At 42.1% G+C, this 20,236-nt stretch overlaps 2 protein-coding genes across 2 annotated transcripts in view; one reads left to right on the top strand and one right to left on the bottom strand.

The window, feature by feature from the left end:
- The window catches only part of LOC307030203 (uncharacterized protein), an 8,548-nt gene extending 6,828 nt beyond the window's left edge, over nucleotides 1–1,720 (top strand). The window contains exons 5-6 of the mRNA XM_079666495.1: nucleotides 708–786; nucleotides 1,427–1,720. Coding sequence (XP_079522621.1) covers nucleotides 708–786; nucleotides 1,427–1,437 — 90 coding nt within the window. The 3' untranslated portion in view covers nucleotides 1,438–1,720. The remainder of the gene's footprint in view (nucleotides 1–707; nucleotides 787–1,426) is intronic.
- Nucleotides 1,721–11,886: 10,166 nt separating this feature from the next.
- On the bottom strand, nucleotides 11,887–15,899 carry LOC307044549 (group XIIB secretory phospholipase A2-like protein). Its single transcript, XM_079689860.1, has 4 exons — nucleotides 15,525–15,899; nucleotides 14,540–14,628; nucleotides 13,066–13,231; nucleotides 11,887–12,414 (listed from the first exon to the last, which is right to left on the bottom strand). The coding sequence occupies exons 1-4, from the start codon at nucleotides 15,793–15,795 to the stop codon at nucleotides 12,296–12,298; spliced, it is 645 nt and encodes a 214-aa protein (XP_079545986.1). The 5' UTR covers nucleotides 15,796–15,899; the 3' UTR covers nucleotides 11,887–12,295.
- Between the last annotated feature and the right edge of the window lie 4,337 nt (nucleotides 15,900–20,236).

Below are 20,236 nucleotides of genomic sequence, written 5' to 3'. Positions count from 1 at the left end.
GTACAGGTCCTCTAATAAAAGCATTGTAAAACGATGCACAGTGATGACTTGAGTATTAACCATTACATGATACTTGTTAGACGCTTTTATCCAAAGCGACTTACATACTCAATACTGTGGGCAATCCCCACAGGAGCAATTTGGGGTGAAGTGTCTCAGGGACACAACGACATGCTGACTGCAGTGGGCTTCGCACAACCCACTGCACCACACCGCCTTGCACACCAAATACTTTAGTCTTGTCAAGTTTACATTAAATACATTTATGTATTCATGGTCGTGGCCTGTCAGTTTTACTTCTCATATTCTCAGGCAAATATCTCATTGATTATTGAGATGAGGAGTTATGCCATTTAGCAAAGCTGTCATTATATTACAGCAGATATAACGTCATAAAGCCTATGCACAAAATAGAACTTCTGTCTTCTCAGTTTTCTTTTTTTTAATGAAAACTACAACCATGAGTGTTTATAGTCCTTAAAGTTATTATTGACGCTTGATAAACAGTTCCAGATATCTTCAGAATATCTTTATTAGTCTCACAGAGGACATTTACATTGTTACAGCAGAAAACAGCCAAAGACAGCTTAATCTTAGAGGATTTCCAAACATTAGTGTTTTAAGGCCTATGCTAAACTTGCTACTGTTACTTAAAATGCCACAATATAATATATTCAACCCCCTTCTATTGTTTTTGTTTTATTAAGCTTGAAGCATTTAACCAGAAGGTGAAGCAGAGGGTCCCACAGCCAGCGAACTTCCCATCACCTCACACTGATTACGAAGGTAAGTGCACTAAAGCCTGACAACACTGATTGTTGACTGTGTTTTCATTGAATAAAAGATTGAGAAATGTTTCTGATTGAGACTGTCTCTGTTTACACATCAAGTGAAATGTCTAATATAACCCTCCAATAATTGATCGGTACCCATTAATGATTTGACATGTATTATGTTTTGTTATATTTAGCTCCTACTAGGGCTGCTCGATTATGGCAAAAATCATAATCTCGATTATTTGGGTCAATAATTGATATCACCATTATTAAAAAACGATTATCCATTTACTTTGAAAACATCAATTTATTGAGAAACAAAATGTGAACATTATGTTTTTAACAGTTGAATACCCTGAACTTTAAGTACAACTCAACTGAAAAACCAATAAAAAAAAATTCATGACAATCATAATCGATTTGCGTGGTTTTTGTAATCGTAATTGCGATTTAGAATAAGATTTAATTGAGCAGCCCTAGTTCCTACCAACAAAACATCGCAGCCTATCTTTCAGTTCTTTATTGAAATGCTCTTGTATAGACAAAGGATGTCCATAAAATTCAATGCATGACGATTAAAACAGAAATATGTCAGCAGAATTGAGAAACTGTCATCTAGTCTAATCCAATTTCTCTCCTTTGTTGTGTAGATGCGTCATGACTGTCTGATCATTTGCAGCTGCTGTGAGAGATCATCTGGACTTCAGATCCAACATACACATTCAGTCACTGTTACAGGAGGATGTAGTATTTTAGTTGTATTTCCAAAGATGTTGAAAAGTAAACTATATATTCCTTAAAATAATATGTTTGTGCCATTTTATTACCAGTTTCTGTTCAGAAATTGTCCTTATTTCTGTGAATACCACTACTTTGGAAATCAGTTTCTTTGCAGCCTTTTTCCTTGATGCTGTATACATTTTATTAAAAATACATGTTTTTCAGGCTTTGTCTTCATTTGTTATATACAGGACTGTCTCAGAAAATTAGAATATTGTGATAAAGTTCTTTATTTTCTGTAATGCAATTAAAAAAACAAAAATGTCATACATTCTGGATTCATTACAAATCAACTGAAATATTGCAAGCCTTTTATTATTTTAATATTGCTGATTATGGCATACAGCTTAAGAAAACTCAAAAATCCTATCTCAAAAAATTAGAATAGTTCCTCAGACCAAGTAAAAAAAAAAGATTTATAACAGCAAAACACAATCAAACATTTGAAAATGTCCATTAATGCACTCAATACTTGGTTGGGAATCCTTTTGCACGGATTACTGCATCAATGCGGCGTGGCATGGAGGCAATCAGCCTGTGGCATTGCTGAGGTGTTATGGATGCCCAGGATGCTTCAATAGCGGCCTTTAGCTCATTAGCATTGTTGGGTCTGGTGTCTTTCAGCTTCTTCTTCACAATACCCCACATATTCTCTATGGGGTTCAGGTCAGGGGAATTTGCAGGCCAATCGAGGACAGTAATGCCATGGTCAGTACACCAGTTACTGGTGGTTTTGGCACTGTGGGCAGGTGCCAGATCATGCTGGAAAATGAATTCCTCATCTCCATAGAGCTTTTCAGCAGACGGAAGCATGTAGTGCTCTAAAATCTCTTGGTACACAGCTGCATTTACTCTGGGCTTGATGAAACACAGTGGACCAACACCAGCAGCTGACATGGCTCCCCAAACCATCGCTGACTGTGGGAACTTCACACTGGATTTCAAGCAACTTGGATTTTGCTCCTCTCCAGCCTTTCTCCAGACTCTGGCGCCTTGACTTCCAAATGAAATACAAAACTTGCTTTCGTCTGAAAAGAGGACTTTGGACCACTGTGCAACTGTCCAGTGCTTCTTTTCCTTAGCCCAAGTCAGACGCCTCTTCCGTTGTCTTGAGTTCAGAAGTGGCTTGACCATGGGAATACGGCTATTGTAGCCCATTTCCCGGACACGTCTGTGAACAGTGACTTTTGATACCTGGACTCCAGCTTCAGTCCACTGTCTTTGAAGCTCCCCCAAATTCTGGAAGCGACTCTTCTTCACAATACTGTTAAGGCTGCGGTCATCTCTCTTGGTTGTGCAGCGTTTCCTGCCACATTTCCCCCTTCCAACAGACTTTTTGTGGATGTGCTTTGAAACTGCACTCTGTGAACAGCTTGCTCTTTGAGAAATTTCTTTTTGTGTCTTACCCTCCTGATGGAGGGTGTCAATGACGGTCCTCTGGACAGCAGTCAGATCAGCAGTCTTCCCCATACTTGTGATTTAGTTTACTGAACCAAGCTGAGTGTTTTTTAAGGCTCAGGAAACCCTTGCAGGTGTTTCGAGTTAATTAGACGATTCAAGTGATTCGTTGAACACCCTACTAGTATACTTTTTCATGATATTCTAATATTTAGAGATAGGATATTTGAGTTTTCTTAAGCTGTATGCCATAATCAGCAATATTAAAATAATAAAAGGCTTGCAATATTTCAGTTGATTTGTAATGAATCCAGAATGTATGACATTTTTGTTTTTTTAATTGCATTACAGAAAATAAAGAACTTTATCACAATATTCTAATTTTCTGAGACAGTCCTGTATTTTTAATTAAGTGAAGTGATGGGTCAGACTAAGCATACAGAGCCTAATACATTGAGAACATGACAAGAGAGAAAATAAGTTGTTTCCTATGGTGTGGGCTGTGTGTATTATCATTGCTGCAGGGCAGTCTACTGTAGTGTTTTGTGAGTGTGCATGTGACTATAGAGGCGATAGAGGGCTTTTTAAAGAGAGAGAAGGAGAAACACACTCCCATCCTTTACTGCCAACAGACCCATTGGGAAAGACTGTCACTGTAAACAGAAATGGCAGAGCAAGGAAATAGGGAAAGGATGGATAAATGAATGATAAAGAAATAAAAAAAGAAAGTCAAATATGAAGCTATGAAATATACACTCAATGGCCACTTTGTCAGGTACACCTGTTCAACTGCACGTTAACGCAGATATCTAATCAGCCAATCACAGCAACTCAATGCATTTAGGCATGTGCAGTAGACATGGTGAAGAAGACCTGGGGCCTATACTACGAATCAAGATTTTCGTTTAGCAAGCTAACTTCTGGGATTTCCGGTCCTACGAAGCTGGTTCACTTTTTAGCGGGCTAGATAACTTCTTCTGAACGGCTAGCCTGCGCCGGAGCAGGATAGGTTCCAGGTTAAGAGATCAACTGTGCAGAGTTCTTCTTCTTTGCTTTAATGGCGAATCGCTTCCACTTGGAGCATATCGCCACTATACTGTTGATTTATTTATGTATAAACTGCCCATATTGTTCATGTAGAACAGTGTTCACGTAAGCCTGCACATTGATTTTATTTTTCATTGAATGTGTCGTGTTGTTCAATAATACACGTGAGTTCAACTGTCACAATTACGTGTCTCTTTATTGGTAGCTCACATGCTAGAACACACCTAGCTCACATGCTCCGTTACCCTAACATGTCGTCTCCCTATGACGTCAATGAACCGTGCCCGTAAGGCTTCACTCCTATTGGCTAACACACACACATATATACAATAACACCACATCTCCCTTTTTCTGAATCAATGGGTAGACTGCCATTGACTCCACAGACCTTACAGGATTATTCTGTCTCTGTAGGGTGGAAGGTCTGTTCCTATCTGAACCAGACATAAAATAACAGTTAACTCCAGACCTTCATGAACTAAATGGAACCCTATGATATTTTGTGTATTACACAACATTAATAATAACCAGTTTTTGTTACTCTCTTATAAGACTCTATATAATATCTCTTAGGCTTCTGGTTGTTTACAAGTCCAACCTAGCCGGTCTCACCACGGCTCTCCCAGACCTGGTTCTCGGGGTAGGTGGCAGATCTTGAACACCGGGCTCCGGAGGTTCTGCAACACGCTGCTCTGGAACACCTCCTGAATGCTGCTCAGCTGCATCCCTGCCGCTCTGCTCTGACGAGGAGTACATGGGGATGAGATGATGGCGATTACGCCGGACTGTCCCATGAGGTCCCTCAAGAATGTAGGAACGCAGCGTTTTGTGACTTCCCATAACCGTTCCACTCGCCTTGTGATCCGTGACCCAAACCTCTTTTCCCGGTGCAAGCCTCTCGAGACTTCTCACTCGATGACGCAGGTTGTACCGCTGTGCATCCTTTATTCTCCTCTCTCTTTCTCCTGCAGAACTACAGCCTCGCTGTCGGGAAGAGCAGGATCCAGCAGCGCTGGTAATCTTGGCACCGTCGTGCGAAGCCTCCTCCCCATGAGAAGTTGCGCAGGGCTATACCCGTTTTGTAGTGGAGTGGTTCTGTAAGCCAGCAAAGCCAGATATGGGTCTGCTGCTTTCTTAAGGAGACTCTATACAGTCTTTACAGCCCGTTCTGCCTCACCGTTGCTCTGTGGATATTTCGGGCTGCTGGTGACGTGTTTAAATCCATATAACTCTGCAAACTCTTCAAATGCCCATCCCGAGAACTGCGGCCCGTTGTCTGTGACCAGCGTCTCAGGGATACCATGTCGTGCAAAGATGGATTTGAGATGGTGGATTACATCTGTTGATCTTGTGGGTGTCAGCAAAGCCATTTCCACATACCTTGATGCATAATCCACTACCAGCAGATATGATTTGCTTCCCAGCATAAACAAGTCGGCACCCAGTTTCTGCCATGATCGGCCTGGGTATTGTGTTGGCATCAGCGGCTCTTTGGGGTTCTGTCTCTCCTTGCTGCATGTCCGGCAGTTGAGAACCAACTCATTCAGCTGCTGACTTAGCCCTGGCCACCATACAGACTGTCGGGCACGCTCCCTACACTTCACCACTCCTTGGTGAACTTCATGTAGTCTGGCGAGCACATCATTTCTCATTGTTGCGGGGATGACGAGTCTGTCCCCCTTTAACAGTAGTCCGTCCTTTACAGTTATGAACGCTTGTTCCGCCCAGTATAACTTTATGGCTGGTTCTCTGTTGCTGTGTGCTGGCCATTTCTCTTCACACAGCTGCATCACTCTTCCGCACACACTGTCCTTTGCCAACTGCTCTTTTAGCTCTTCCAGGTAAGCCGTGCTTGCTGGCAAACTATTGATAATCATGTCCACATAGATATTTGTGCTCTCGAGGAACTCTTTTTCATCTGGTGTGGAGTCTCTTTTCACAGGTGCACGTGACAGTGTATCAGCCGTCCACAGGCTTTTCCCTGGCACATGTGTGATTGAGTAGGAATAACGCATCAGGCGCATCCGGAAACGTTGAATCCGTGGGGGAATCGCATCCAATGCCTGAGACCCCAGGAGACTCAGTAGAGGTTTATGATCTGTTTCCAGCTCAAACTGTCTACCGATGAGAAAGTTGTGAAACCTTTCACAAGCCCAGGTTAAGCCTAAAGCTTCCTTTTCTACCTGTGCGTATCTCTGCTCCGTCTGTGTGAGAGAACGTGACATATAGGCTACCGGTCTCCAATCCTCTTCCCATTTCTGCAGAAGCACACTCCCCAAGCCGTATGATGATGCATCTGCTGAGACCTTGGTTTCTCTGTTTGTGTCATACATGGCTAGCACTGGTGGAGATATCAGAGAGTCTTTCAGATCTTGGAAGGCTCTGGCCTAATCGATGCCCCACAGCCAGCAGTTTTTTTTAGAGAGCAGGTCTCGAAGTGGCTTGTCTCGCTGTGCTTTCTGCGGTATGAACTTCCCCAGCTGGTTGACCATGCCTAGAAAGCTTCTCAGCTCGCTCACATTTTTCGGCTCTTCCATTTTCCTTACCGCCTCTGTCTTGCTCGGGTCTGGTCTAATGCCACTAGCATTGATCACATGGCCCAGGTATGTCACCTCCTGTTTGGATATGTCGCACTTTTCCACATTCAAGGTGATTCCTGCCTTTTGGATCTTCTCCAGCACAGCATACAGACGAGCGTCGTGCTCCTCCTGTGTTTGGCCCCACACCAGTACATCGTCCATGTGACAGACGACCCCCTCTAGTCCCTGAGTTATCTCAGTTGTCATCTTGTTTTGGAAATGCTCAGGGGCTGAGGCTATACCGAAAGGTAGCCGATTGAAGTGGTATCGAACGTTGTGTACTTGGCTGAGCCTTTTGTTAGAGGTATTTGCCAAAACCCCATGTTTGCATCCAACTTGCTGAATATTTTGGCTCCAGCCAGCTTTCCCAGTGTTTCTTCCACTGAAGGTAGAATGTACTTTTCTCGACACACAGACTCGTTCAGTTTAGTTAGATCCACACACATGCGAACATCCCCTGTCTTTTTAGGCGCCACCACCATGCCAGCGCACCAATCTGTAGGCTCCTCAACTCTGCTGATCACCCCCAGGTCTTCCATGCGGGACAGTTCCTCTTTGACTTTGTCCATCAGTGGCAGTGGAATCCTTCTAGGCGTCTTCAGAGAAAACGGTTGAGCCCCTGGTTTCAGCTTAATGGCATATGGCTGCCGCACCTCTCCAAGACCGCTGCATACTGTTGGGTAATTAGTCTTTAGCGTGTCCATAGTGACGTTGTCTAGTCGTGCCACTACCTTCAGCGCTACACTGGCAGGCATCCTGAGCAATGCTGTTTGCAAGCGTCGAATGACATACACATCCTCCATAAGTTCTCTCTCTCCTTTCTTCAGCAGCATACTAGCAAAGCCCACTACGTCTAAAGGATTTTTCCCTGGACCCCAAAGTGGCTTCCTTGGCTTTTGAAGAGCTGGTGGAGCTTTGTGCTTATAGACCTCCTTAAACACGGAGTGAGGAATGACTGTAACATCAGCCCCAGTGTCAATTTTGAACTGCACACTTTTGTTGTTAATGTCAATGTCTTCCATCCACGGATCATTGTCGGCCTAAATGCTGCCTAAGAGCAAGCTTTCCTCTTCTTCATTAATCTCATGCACGCTTTTAGCTGCTTTACACACGCGCATATAATGTCCCATTTTCCCACATGCATGGCATTTTACATCCTTGGCTGGACACTCAGTCTTTACATGTGAAGGAGAACAACCACAGTTATAACACTTTGCATCATTACCCTTGTTGTACTGTGGCTTGGCTTGGTAGCTATTAGCAGATTGAGCTTTGTTTTTAGCATATTTGCTACTGCTCTTAAAGGCCCAGTGAAGTGTGCACCTATGCATGATCTGTTATGCTAATACGTATAGTAATGATCAAAATTGTCCATTGGAACCCATATCAAAAAATGTTGGAATAGCAACAAATTTGACGAGTTTTGAATTTTCCGGGGAAATCTGCAGTCGACCTTCGCCTTCGTGGGCGTGGCTTGCGATCTACTGCGTGACGTCACGAGATGGACGCCGCTGCACTGTTTACATTCACCACCGTTCGTTTTTTCTCTTTTTCAAAGTCGAATTTCTCAACGTTTTTGAGCTAGTATTTTCCTGGAAAGTGTGTCGGAGTCGACTGGAAGTGATTTCCCATCGAGAAAACCTGACAATGGAGGCGACAGTGAAGAAAGAGGGATGAAAAACACAGGGGAAACGATGCATTGCCGCTGGCTGTAGTAATGTCAAGTCTGCCGAAGTGGCGATGTTTCTGTTCCCAAAAGATGAAGGTGAGCCTGGCTGGGGTCATTGTTTCGTAGATTCTTTGATTGATCATGATAAATAAAGGCCAGTGGTCGATTCGAGAGAGAGAGAAAGAGAGACTGACAGAGTTACAGGGTTGTTGTTAGCATCTGGTGCTAGCTCGGAGCTAACGGAGATTAGCTGTTTCAACAATAAGGAGAGGGAGAGTGCTCTCCTGTGGGACTGAGAGAGATAACGTCAGCTCAGGGACGTAAACTGTAGCCTAAGTTATCTCAGTGGGTTTGGTCATCTATGTAAACAAATATTTCCATCTATGTAATATTAGTTGTATAAAATAGGTTAAGAAATCATTCCAATGTTTTTTGATTATTGAAATATATGTTTCATATGAGTGTTGAGAGCTGTATCCGTAAATCTCTTAATGTTGCCCTCAAAGTGCACCAGATTGATCACTTTCCTCATCTATCCTGTCCGAAAAGCTGTCCAAATCAATCATTTCTCTCACACTAGTATCACTTTCCAGAGTCTCCGCCATGTTTACAATCGCAACTGGGTACATCTTGTGACGTCACAGCCACTATCGTCTGCAACTTCCGTTAGGCTCAGACGGCAAAATTAATAATTCATTAATTCATTAATTATGAATTATTAAAAATTATTTTAGCCATGAACAGGCACAATGATATGTAAGGAATGAAACTGCCATTTCATTTTGGTGCAAAAACATGCACTTCACTGGGCCTTTAAACACTCTGTCCACTGATTTAGCGCCACATGCCTCAGTTCTATCGTCACCTCGCAGAGAAGATTGTTGCCGTTTCACCTCTTCACTCTGCCGAGCCATGGTAATAGCTTTTCCCAAGGTAAGGTCTTAGTCCAGTTGCATCCGTTCAGACAGCCGCTTATCTGTCAATCCGACGACAAGCCTGTCTCGAATGAGTTCATCATGTAGCACGCCGTAGCTACAATGCTCCGCTAGTGCATATAGAGCTGTGACGAACGAGTCCACTGGTTCACCTTCTCCCTGTCTGCGCATATTAAACTTTGCCCACTCATATATGACATTTTTCTTGACAACGAAGAAGCCTTGAAAGCCATCCCGCATACCTTGGTAAGTGTCTCTCTGAGCCGCTGTGGGAGTCAATCCACGTAAAATATCATCTGCTTCATCTCCCATGCAGTATATCAATGTGTTGACTTGATTCTCTTCTGAGCTACTGTTCAGATTACTTGCCAGGCGAAATCTCTCGAACCGCCGTATCCATTTGGCCCATTCCTGTGGTCTTGAAAAGTCGAAAGGCTCCGGTGGCTGGATGCTAAACGTAGCACTCGGTCCCGCCGCGGGTCGCGCTGCATCTCCGTTAGCATTCTCGTCTGCCATGTCCTCTTTCTTCCTTTTTCACCGTCAATTGGCTCCAAACAATACTTTTTCCCGGTCACACTCCACGTACTGTCGACAGGACTTCTGACACCATGTCGTGTTGTTCAATAATACACATGAGTTCAACTGTCACAATTACGTGTCTCTTTATTGGTAGCTCACATGCTAGAACACACCTACCTCACATGCTCCGCTACCCTAACATGTCGTCTCCCTATGACGTCACTGAACCGTGCCCGTAAGGCTTCACTCCTATTGGCTAACACACACACATATATACAATAACACCACAGAATGTAACCGTTTCAATAAGGATAAATCTATTACAGGTTGAGGTAGAAACCATGGTGGAACAGTTGATAACAACAGTGTGCAGAGTTTAAAGCGATCAAGTCATATTACAGGAGAAAGGAAATACATTTTAAACTGCCGTTGCAGTTCAAATCACCAACTGTGTGAACGTGAAAATGAATAGAATATCATTCCATCTTCAGAGCAATCTGACTATTATAACTATTATACTATTATGTTAAGAAAGCTTAATTAAATATCTGCCACAACATAAGTAACCGGATCAAAGTAACATTACGTAGCCTACAGTCCGCGGCACTGTGAGTGCAGACGTCAATGTGAGTGCAGACGTCAATGTGGCCCTTAAATTCCCTGCTGAAAAAACCAGCATGGACCAGCATGGTGTTGATCAGCATGGACCAGCCTATGTTGTGTTTTGGTCACCAGCATGGACCACCAGCATGGACCACCAGCATGGACCAGCATGATCCACCATCATGATCCACCAGCATGGTCCATGCTGGTCCATGCTGGTAGATCATGCTGGTGGATCATACTGGGGACCAGCATAGTATGCTGGTTTGCTGGTCACCAGCATACTAGCATAGACCAGCATACAAGCGACCAAAACACAACATATGCTGGTTTTGCTGGCATACCAGCAGACCAGCATTTATCTATCACCAGCTTATGTTAGTATTAAATATACAATGTATTCCGGTAATTATCAAAATAAAGACATTTTATTGTCCTTTATTTTGAAATTCAGGTCCTGACGGACGGCAAAAGAACAGAGATTATAGAATTAGACAAATAAGTAAAAACAAGGATAACTGTGTGTTATTATTGAGTAAATAAAAGTGTGTTAATTAGAAAAGAATAACAAATTAGAAGGAAAAAATATATATATATTTTTTTCATATTTCAGTATTCTGAGCCCCATTTATTTCCCTCACGGACGGCAAAAAAAGTCAGACATTATACGATTTAAAATAAAATCAATAATCGTAGTACAGGCCTCTGGTATCAACAGTTTAATGGTGTGGGGGATATTTTCTTGGCATATGGGCCCCCTGGTACCAATTGAGTATTGTTTTTATCGCCGCAGCCTACCTACCTGTTGTTGCTAACCATGTCAATCCCTTTATGAACACAGTGTACCCATCTTCTGATGGTTACTTCCAGCAGGATAACGCACCATGTCACAAAGCTCAAGTCATCTCAAACTGGTTTCTTGAACATGACGATGAGTTCACTGTCACTCTAATGGCCTCCACAGTCAGCAGATCTAAATCCTATAGAGCACCTTTGGGATGTGGTGGAACCAGAGATTCACATCATGGATGTGCAGCCGACAAATCTGCAGCAACTGTGTGATGGTATCATGTCAATATGGACCAAAATCTCTGAGGAATGTTTCCAGCACCTTGTTGAGTCTATGCCATGAAAAACTAAGACAGTTTTGAAGGCAAAAGAGGGTCCAACCTCGTACTAGCACCTACCTAATAAAGTACCTAATAAAGTGGCCGGTGAGTATAATTGGCAGGTATTTTAAACCAATGGCAGTTCCCCTGCTTGGTAGTCATAGATGAAGGAAAATAGGTTTGCTGTTTACATAACCAGGTTGAGAGTGTAAAGGTAATCCTTCAATTCTATGCTCTGAACTTTATTTTAACTTTTACTCAAGCTAATATAAAAGTATCAGTACTTTTCAATGTTCACAAGTTAAAAGAAAAGCGTAGATGCATCTTATTTTTATTCATTCCAATTATCTTTTTAGCAACACATTTTAATATGTTATGTGTTGAACTGCACTGTACCAATGCAATGATCTGATGATTCATAAGGAAATGCTTTCAGTAGTGTACCATGAAATGAAAAAAATCACAATCATGTGTGTCAATAACATTTATTCATATGGTAGACAATCCTTAGTAGTAGGACACACACACACATTGGATGAACACACCCAATGTGTGAAGCACTAGAGGTGAGTTCACAGCACAGATCATTTAGCTTTTCCAAAATCATATGCCTTCTCCAACTGTATTGATTCTCATACTAAAAATCCAGACAACATTAATGCACCTCCTCAGACAAACAAATACAGTTTGGAATTGCAACACAGTTAAACATTTGAAAATAACATACAAATGTTGCTGCAAGGTAAAATAATGATAGAACAAAACCAGAACAAGAACTTGAAACAAATAAATTATTCAAGTAGTCACACAGCAGTCCTCACAACACCATAACATCTTCTGATGGGTTGCTCTAGTTGATGCTGTTCTACAAATCTTTAATCTAAAGTTCATCTTTATCCTCTCCTTGACAGAAGCATGCTGCTCTCTGTCCATTCATGTAGGGCCTGCAGCCCAGAGTCCATACCGTGTTGAAAGTGGTGTCTGCTACTGCTTCACATGCTGGGGAGAGGAAGGGACAGAAACAGGGATGGCAGTCAGTACAGAGCATTATGCATTATTTATTCACCATACAGTTTATTTCTTATATATTAATTTATCAGTACAGTTTTTAATCCTCCTGTCGTGTTTGTTTCTCACCAATTACTTTGGTGTCTGTTTTAACTGCTTAATTGTATTTATTTATTTATTCAGTTATTTAACAGGGGAGCACATTAATCAACATTTCTGTTTTGTTGAGTTAGCCAAGAGGCTATTTTTCATCTGAAGTCCCTGGACAGATTTTCGAAGTCACCCTAAAGACAAATCATCACCAAATTGTATTTACCATCCTTTTAAGATCTCTTTGAAAGGGTTTTATACATTAAAATAAACCCACATATGACATTTCAAATGTGATGGAGGAGCAGGGTTGTGAAAAGTGCAATTAAGTATCCCAACTGGTCCTCATGACGTCATTTTCAGTAGTCAAATAATAGGTTTATGTAAGGCAACTTGGGCCAGGCCAATGGTTTTAAGTTCTGTATGGAAGTAGAGTGTGTCCCTAAATTAGTTGTTGAGTCAATAAAGGGGAAGTTTACCTATAAGGAAAAAAACAGGGATAGGCTCAATAACCCTGCACTGGATGAAAAGAAAGGTTAAATAGTTACCAACCTTCAACTTTTGACACAAAGCCGAGGCTCTTCTTGAGGTCGGAGCAGATGCTGTGGAGGCACCAGCGGAACTTGGAGTCGCAGCGGTACTTGTTGGAGCCGCAGGTGTCGTAACACATGTCCAGCTGATTGCAACACTTGGTCATGGCGGGGATGCCCATGTCCACCTGGTACACAGCAGAGATAATATAAATGTTTATATGCAAGTGTTGGTGATTAACAGGTGGTTAGTTTTCCAAATGTAGACTTCTCTGAATATTAAGGGACCGTATGAAAATGATCATGGGTGGGCACTATGTATTATTATCCTTTTAGTGAAGGATTGTTTTTGCCTGTTTTTTATATGTAATATCAGGATAGGTTTACTAAGTACATTTATTAAAAAATGAAGAATCATACCTTTAAAATAGTTACAGTACGTCCAAATTATAGTGTTTTGAGTTCCATAGTAAAGGTATGTTTTGGCATGAAAGGAGACAAAACAATCATACTTTTTTTGTCAGATTTGAGAGGGGACATAGATCTTAGATTTTTAAGGAGAAGAGCATTATTTTGCCCTCCAACCAGCCTTTCCGCCAGGGGGGCGTCTTGCCGTCATTTGACGCCCTTATTCAGCTCGGGACGCCCTGAACTCGAGCCGAGGGCGTCCAAAAATATTAATAATTCGAGAGAAGATCGAGAGTTTTTATCGCTTGAAATGACGAAAAGGAAAAAGGACAAGGACATCCCTCTGTTGGAGGGGCAAAGGAGTCTGGTGGGATTATTTTCTGAGTATTGAAGATCGTTTCCCCGACATCGGTGGTGCCTGTCACAGCACACGGAACGTGCGTGATTTGGACGTGATAAGCCTTGCTAGTTGAGCACACGCATGAGCTGCGAGCGCCCGAGCCTCGCAGCGGCGAAACTGAGGCTTCGTGGTAAACTGTGGTAACATGAAGAGCCGTTTTGGGAGCCCCCCCCCACGCTCTCGGGGTGGACGACCTCTCAGCCCTGGTTTGGCGGAAACACTGCCTCCAACCATCTACTCAAATTAAGCTAAATACAATATAAAGGTAGTTCAGTACAACCAACTTGTTCGGCTAATGTCTGAAGCAAAAATATTACAACGCTAAGAACCTGAGTGCACCTGTTTGCTCATTCAGCTCTGAGTTAAAAAATGCAGGTACCTTTCGGTGTTTATTACATTTTTTTATCTTTTCCATAATTCTGTGGAATATTAGTTCACTCCTTAAAAGTATTATTCTATTAACCTGTCATGCTTAAAAGTGGGACAAGATTGATACATTAGGGCAAAGGATGTCGCAACTATGTTTCTGGGTCGAGCCTTGCTTTTGAAAATCTTTAAACATATCCCTCTTCCTGACCCACAATACATTTGTGTACAGCCCCTTATGCGGATTCCACTTTTTACAGCCTTTACATTAAAAAAATTATAAATCCACAAAAATCTGCCCTTAGAGACAGAAGAAGCATACCCCATCTGGAACAGGAAGACCAAAGAAGTAGGAGCCACAGCCGTCAGGTTCAGGCATCTGGTAGCCCGGGCGAGGAAGAGGAGCTTTACCTTTGAGACAGGGGAAGCAAATCAACATATCACATGTGGATATTGTTTCACATCAGGCCACTGGAAACATGCTAATCTGGCTGGTTTGGTGACCATGTGGCTTTAGAAATAAATCCAGGTTTGCACATGATGAACAAAGGTCAATTATTTGGTTTATCCATATCCATCCACATGTTATTAGTCACATTCCCAAGGCCCCGACAGGAAACCCCTCCTATCATGCTCGGGTCACAGTCCGCTTCCAGGCCCTCTTCCAGATGATAACAAAGATGATAAGTCAAAGAAAATCCTATCAAGTGATTTGTATCAGAACATTACTATCACTGGGTTGCATTATTGTTCTACACAGGACACAACATTATAGCAACTTTCAACATTCGACTATATAACAAGAACAATATATATTTATTTGGATAAATAAGTCAAAAAGGTTGAATTTTTGAAACAGTTTGCTTTATTTTGACTGAATATAAAAAACTGAATTTACAAAAAATCTGTTGCAGTTTATGTTATACTTTCTCCACTTATAGTACAAAAGAAATGTAAACAGGATAAGAGTTTTGTGTAAAATAAATTAATATTAACATTATTATTCTGAAACTTTGCAATTTTAAAAGACTTGAATTGCAGTTTACCCGTGGCTTTTCTTTTTATGTATATTTTCCAAAAGATTTAGGTACATATTCCCCAATAACTTTACCTTTATTGTATTGAAAACAGCACAGAGTATAGGAGACCCAACCCTAAACTAACCCAACCATTTCCTCTGCATTCAAGCAGTGTTAAGTGGAAACTGTAACCTTTAATTTCGATTAAAAAAATACAAATATAAACCGATATATCTATTATATATATATATATCTCTATTCTGATGCATTGGGCTTTAATCGACTTACCATGTCGACAGCGGTATTGGCACACTCCATCACGTCCCCCCATGAACTCCAGCATGGAGTCAAAGTATCCGCCGACCGACTCAAAGCCGCCTCTCACGGAGTTTAGTCCCCAATCACCGTCCTCCCCCTCCCCCTGTGTGCCATCAGAGGCTGGGGGGGGTGGTGGTGGTGGGGTTTCAGCAGCTGGCTCCTCAACATCCTGACTGAGAGCACTGTGGAGGCACAGGCCCAGCAGGAGCAGCATGGGAGCAACGAGAGCCCAACGGGTCATTCTGGAACTCAGAAAGCTCAATAGCAAGAGTTCAGAGACTGAGGGAAATCACAAACACACTCAGAGGCAGTCCTGAAACTGTGTGCGTGTGGGACCTGAACTTTGAGCCAGACACAGAGATGGCCTCATATGTGGAGGAGCAAAGTCCAGCCTCTATCTCCTCGTTTTGTCACATCTGAGCTTTTATCACTCGCTGATTAATGAGAGGTGGAGTGTGTTGATTTTAATCCCATTTACTCAACAGTTAATCCTTCTAGACAGCAGCAGATAGTAACATGGAAGTGGTTTTGCTGTAAATCAGAACATCCCTTTTGTGTTCTGCAGCCTGTTTTGTAAATTAATCTACACATTTTCTTATAATATTAGTGGTAGAAGAATAACATGAATACTAGAAGTAAAAGTCCTACATTCAAACCTAACTAAAAAAAAAGTATGAAGGATCATCAACGGATATTAAAAGTTCCCTGAAAATGTATCCCTGTTAGTGTTTTTATTATCTGTCTAAGTACTCCTAAGTGTTTTCTGACCTTTGTTTCCCTTATCATAAAAGCATGTTAAGATTGGAAAAATCTGGAGATAAACTGGTGTTCATGCTTGTGTGCAGGCCTTCTATTAATTGATTGAATAAAATGGCTGCTAGATTAGCATTGGGAAAGTCTCGGATGAGCAAGAAATGCCAATTCAAACTTTGGAAATAAACTACAATCTGTCAATGTGTGCCTCCCAGACTGTTTGCAAATTGTGCCATCAAGGCTAATCCCAGAACCTTAAATTGACCCTTGCCTACTTAATGCAAAGAGAAAATAAATTAGTTGATGAAGTCATGAAAGTGAAACCAACCCCATTTCATGGAAATGAGGGTCGTACAGTATCTAAGGGTTAATACAGATGGATCATCCGCAATAAACATGGACAGCTAGAACATCTCCTCCTTGAGTCCAATATTGATTGTTTGGGAATATCTGAATCTTGGCTGAAGCAGTGGTCACCATCCACTATTTTATCTATGGCAGGATATAATGTGTTTAGGATGGACAGACTGAAGGGAAAAGGAGGTGGCGTGTTGCTTTATGTGAGGAATACCATTACTTGTAGGGAGATTGCACTCCCGGCTAATATTGAGTTTGATTGTATTGGTGTGGAAATCACACTATCTGAGGAAATGTCCCTCACCATGATTTGCCTGTGTCGACAAACCACCGCTAAGGTGGATTTCTATGACCAGGTAAAACTCCTGCTGAATTCCTGTTACTCCAACAAAGAGCTAATTATTGTAGGAGACTTTAATATAAACTGGAATGACAAACAAAATAGAAAGAGCTTAAAACGGATCATGAATAAACACAACTTAATACAACTAATGGATCAACCGACTAGAATGACCAAAACCTCCAAGACTATGATAGATTTATTATTTACAAACAAAGCTGACGGAATAGTTCAAACCTACAACTTCCTGACTGGTCTTTCTGACCATAATCTTATTCTTTTTGCCAGGAAACTCACAAAAAAAAGGTTCATGGCCACACCTAAAACCCCTGCCTTGGGTTCACGCTTCATCCCCAAAAACCTGCAACAACGTTTTATGGATGCAGTGAAAATGATTGATTGGGGGGACACTCTGTCCTCTGAAGACATTGGTGAAAACAGTAATCTGATTATATCTAAAATTAACGATGCAATGTCTTCCTTCTCAAGGAGAGGGTGCCTTAGGGACAGGAAGGAACATCATCTTCCCTGGCTGAATCTACAGTGCAGGAATTTCATGAAATCTAGAGACCAACTACTAAAGCAGAGCTTGAAATCCGGACTATCCACTGATAAACAGAAATTCACTCATGCTCGTAAGCAGGTAACTCAAACAACAAGACAGGCCAAAGCTAACTTCTTCATCAATATGATTGAAGGTGCGAAAGGTAACAGTAAAAAAGTTTGGAAAATCCTACATAAACTATTAGGTAAACAAACCTAACAGGAAAATAATGTACTGGAATTAAAAATCAATGATGCCCTGATAAAAGACCCTGCAGTGTTGGCCAGCTCTTTCATGCGGCTTTCACACCAGCGCTTTTCCCTTTCTAGCTCCGAGCTAGAGCTTTTCTGGTTCAGCTCCGGTTTCCCTTTTCTGCTCCCGCTCTGTTCACACCGCTCAGAGCCCGACTGGTGCAGAGTCAGATATGAGATTTCTCTCTAGGGCTCTGGACTGGTGCAGCCGCTGCTGCGTCATGACGTCACCGTTTACATCGCTGATTTGCTCCCCAACGGCGCTCACAACAACAACAACAACAACAACAACAACAACAACAACAACGAGGGACTGCGTCGGGTCGATGATCGTGTTGCTTTTAATCACACGAAGTCAGATTAAATAAAACGACTTCTCCAAGCTTATACTTTTCTCCAGAGGGCCGTGGTTCATTTATTAATGTGTTTCAGCAGCATTTACCGACCGCTGCAGTGCTGGCTGCTCTTCCACTGGAGTTTATTCTCCCGTTAGCTAATACTTTAGAGCGGCCTCTCTAAAGTATTCACTGTCTGACTGTCACACAAGCAGCTGACACATATCCCCAATTCCCCTTAAGTATGTGTGTCAGTCTGAATTGACGCTGTTTGGCATCACAACGCTGTTATTAAAGTGTCTCTGGTATAAAATGGGTGATGTTAGCATAGCAACCGAAGGTAAACTGACTACTTGCTATTGCTATCCTATTGTGGCATAAGCCGTTTTCTACAGGCACATTTTACCAGCGTATCTTTCATTATGATTCTACTTGTGAAAGTCGGACACGACAACCTGTGCAGCCCATGTATTGATTCCATCCGATAGCTGCTATAATACAAAACAAAACGCCTGCTCCCCACAATGATCAATAACAGTGACCGGATGGTCAATCTAAGGAGCAAATAAACAGAATCACACGAAGCCTGGTTAGTGTTGCCTGACTTTATAAAGATTGTTTCTTTTTATAATTGTGTAGTTGCCTTCTAGTCACTTTGCTCAGCACTACTGCTTGTAGGCAGGCATGACGAGACTCTTCAGTCGACCCATGTTCAGGGGAGGTGGGTTTAGTTTACTGCACGCCTCGACGTAAGCGACGCCGCCTCTTAGCTCCGAAGCTCTTGCCTCTAGACCGACAATTTTTTGGAGCTGGAAGTGAACCGGATTCCGGAGCTAAGAGGCGGCGCCGCTGCGGTGAACAGGAAAAAACTGTACTTTTCAGGCTCCAGCTCCGAGCCGGAGCTGAAAACGTGTTGGTGTGAAAGGGGCATCAATGAGTATTTCATAAATAGTGCATTGGACATTACAAAGCTCTTCCCGCCATCTGACGTCTCACCTAGCCCGACTGTGGATACACATCCAGTTTTTGACCTGGAGGAAATCACAGAGGTTGAGGTAAAAAATATAATCTTAGGGTTAAGAGGTTCTAAGGCTAGGGATGCAGATGATTTAGACACCAACTTTATAAAGACAAATATTGACGGTCTAATAAAACCAATTAGTATGCTAGTGAATCAATCTATCAGCACGAGGGAAGTCCCATCATCCTGGAAGGTGGCCACGGTGACACCGATCTTTAAATCTGGGGATAAGGCAATGATGTCCAATTACAGACCAATCAGCATCCTTCCCTGTGTCTCTAAGATAGCTGAGAAATGGGTGTCAAAACTAATCACTACATCATTATCAGAAAATGAGGCGTACACACGGAGCCGTTGGACCCCCCAGAGCGTTGCGTATGCCGTTCTATCCACCTTGGGACCCGTTATCGTTTCCGCAGTTGTTTACTGTCATATTCGGTCGTCCTCGTGTGGCCGAACGGTCTATATGACACTAAACAGTAACGCAAACGACAGTTTTCGTCCTTGTATGGCCGGGGCCTGAGATGCTTCCTAGGGCTCCTTACAAAGCTGACGTATTTCAATTGTTCTGCAGATTAAATGCAGTGGGTTGAATCTGATCAAACAGAAAACAGTGTGTTTTGGTCAACGGTAACAAATCCCCCTACCTTGTGAACCCTGTTGGGGTTCCACAAGGTTCCATTCTTGGACCATTACTGCTTTCTCTGTACATTAATGACTTGCCTAATGTATGTCCTGAGTTGAATGTGCAAATTTATGCCGATGATGCGGTCATCTTTGTACATGGGAAAAACACTGAAATAATCACATCCTGTCCCTCAAATGCTTTGGACAAAGTTCAACACTGGCTGAACAACATTTGCTTACAGTTAAATGCAAAAAAAACAGTATGCATGATGTTCAGTAAACGACCAGTCAAAATCGAAGGATCCAATGTGTTTTTAAACGGATCAGAATTAGAACTAGTCTCCCACTTCAAGTATCTTGGAGTCATACTGGACTCGAACTTGACTTTTAAGAAACATAATAAGAAAGTATACAATACCATTAAATTCAACTTCCAAAATGTTAAACAAATTAG

Source organism: Notothenia rossii (assembly GCF_949606895.1).
Source record: "Notothenia rossii genome assembly, chromosome: 1".
NCBI classification, from domain to species: domain Eukaryota; kingdom Metazoa; phylum Chordata; class Actinopteri; order Perciformes; family Nototheniidae; genus Notothenia; species Notothenia rossii.
This window is presented reverse-complemented; position numbering and strand designations above follow the sequence as displayed.

What these genes read in the sequence shown, in the direction of transcription:
- LOC307044549 (XM_079689860.1), bottom strand. Translation starts at nt 15,795, where the DNA reads ATGACCCGTTGGGCTCTCGTTGCTCCCATGCTGCTCCTGCTGGGCCTG. An exon ending in CCAATACCGCTGTCGACATG is followed by an intron (nt 14,629 to 15,524) that starts GTAAGTCGATTA and finishes CCTGTCTCAAAG; the next exon opens with GTAAAGCTCCTCTTCCTCGC. An exon ending in GTCTTCCTGTTCCAGATGGG is followed by an intron (nt 13,232 to 14,539) that starts GTATGCTTCTTC and finishes GCTGTGTACCAG; the next exon opens with GTGGACATGGGCATCCCCGC.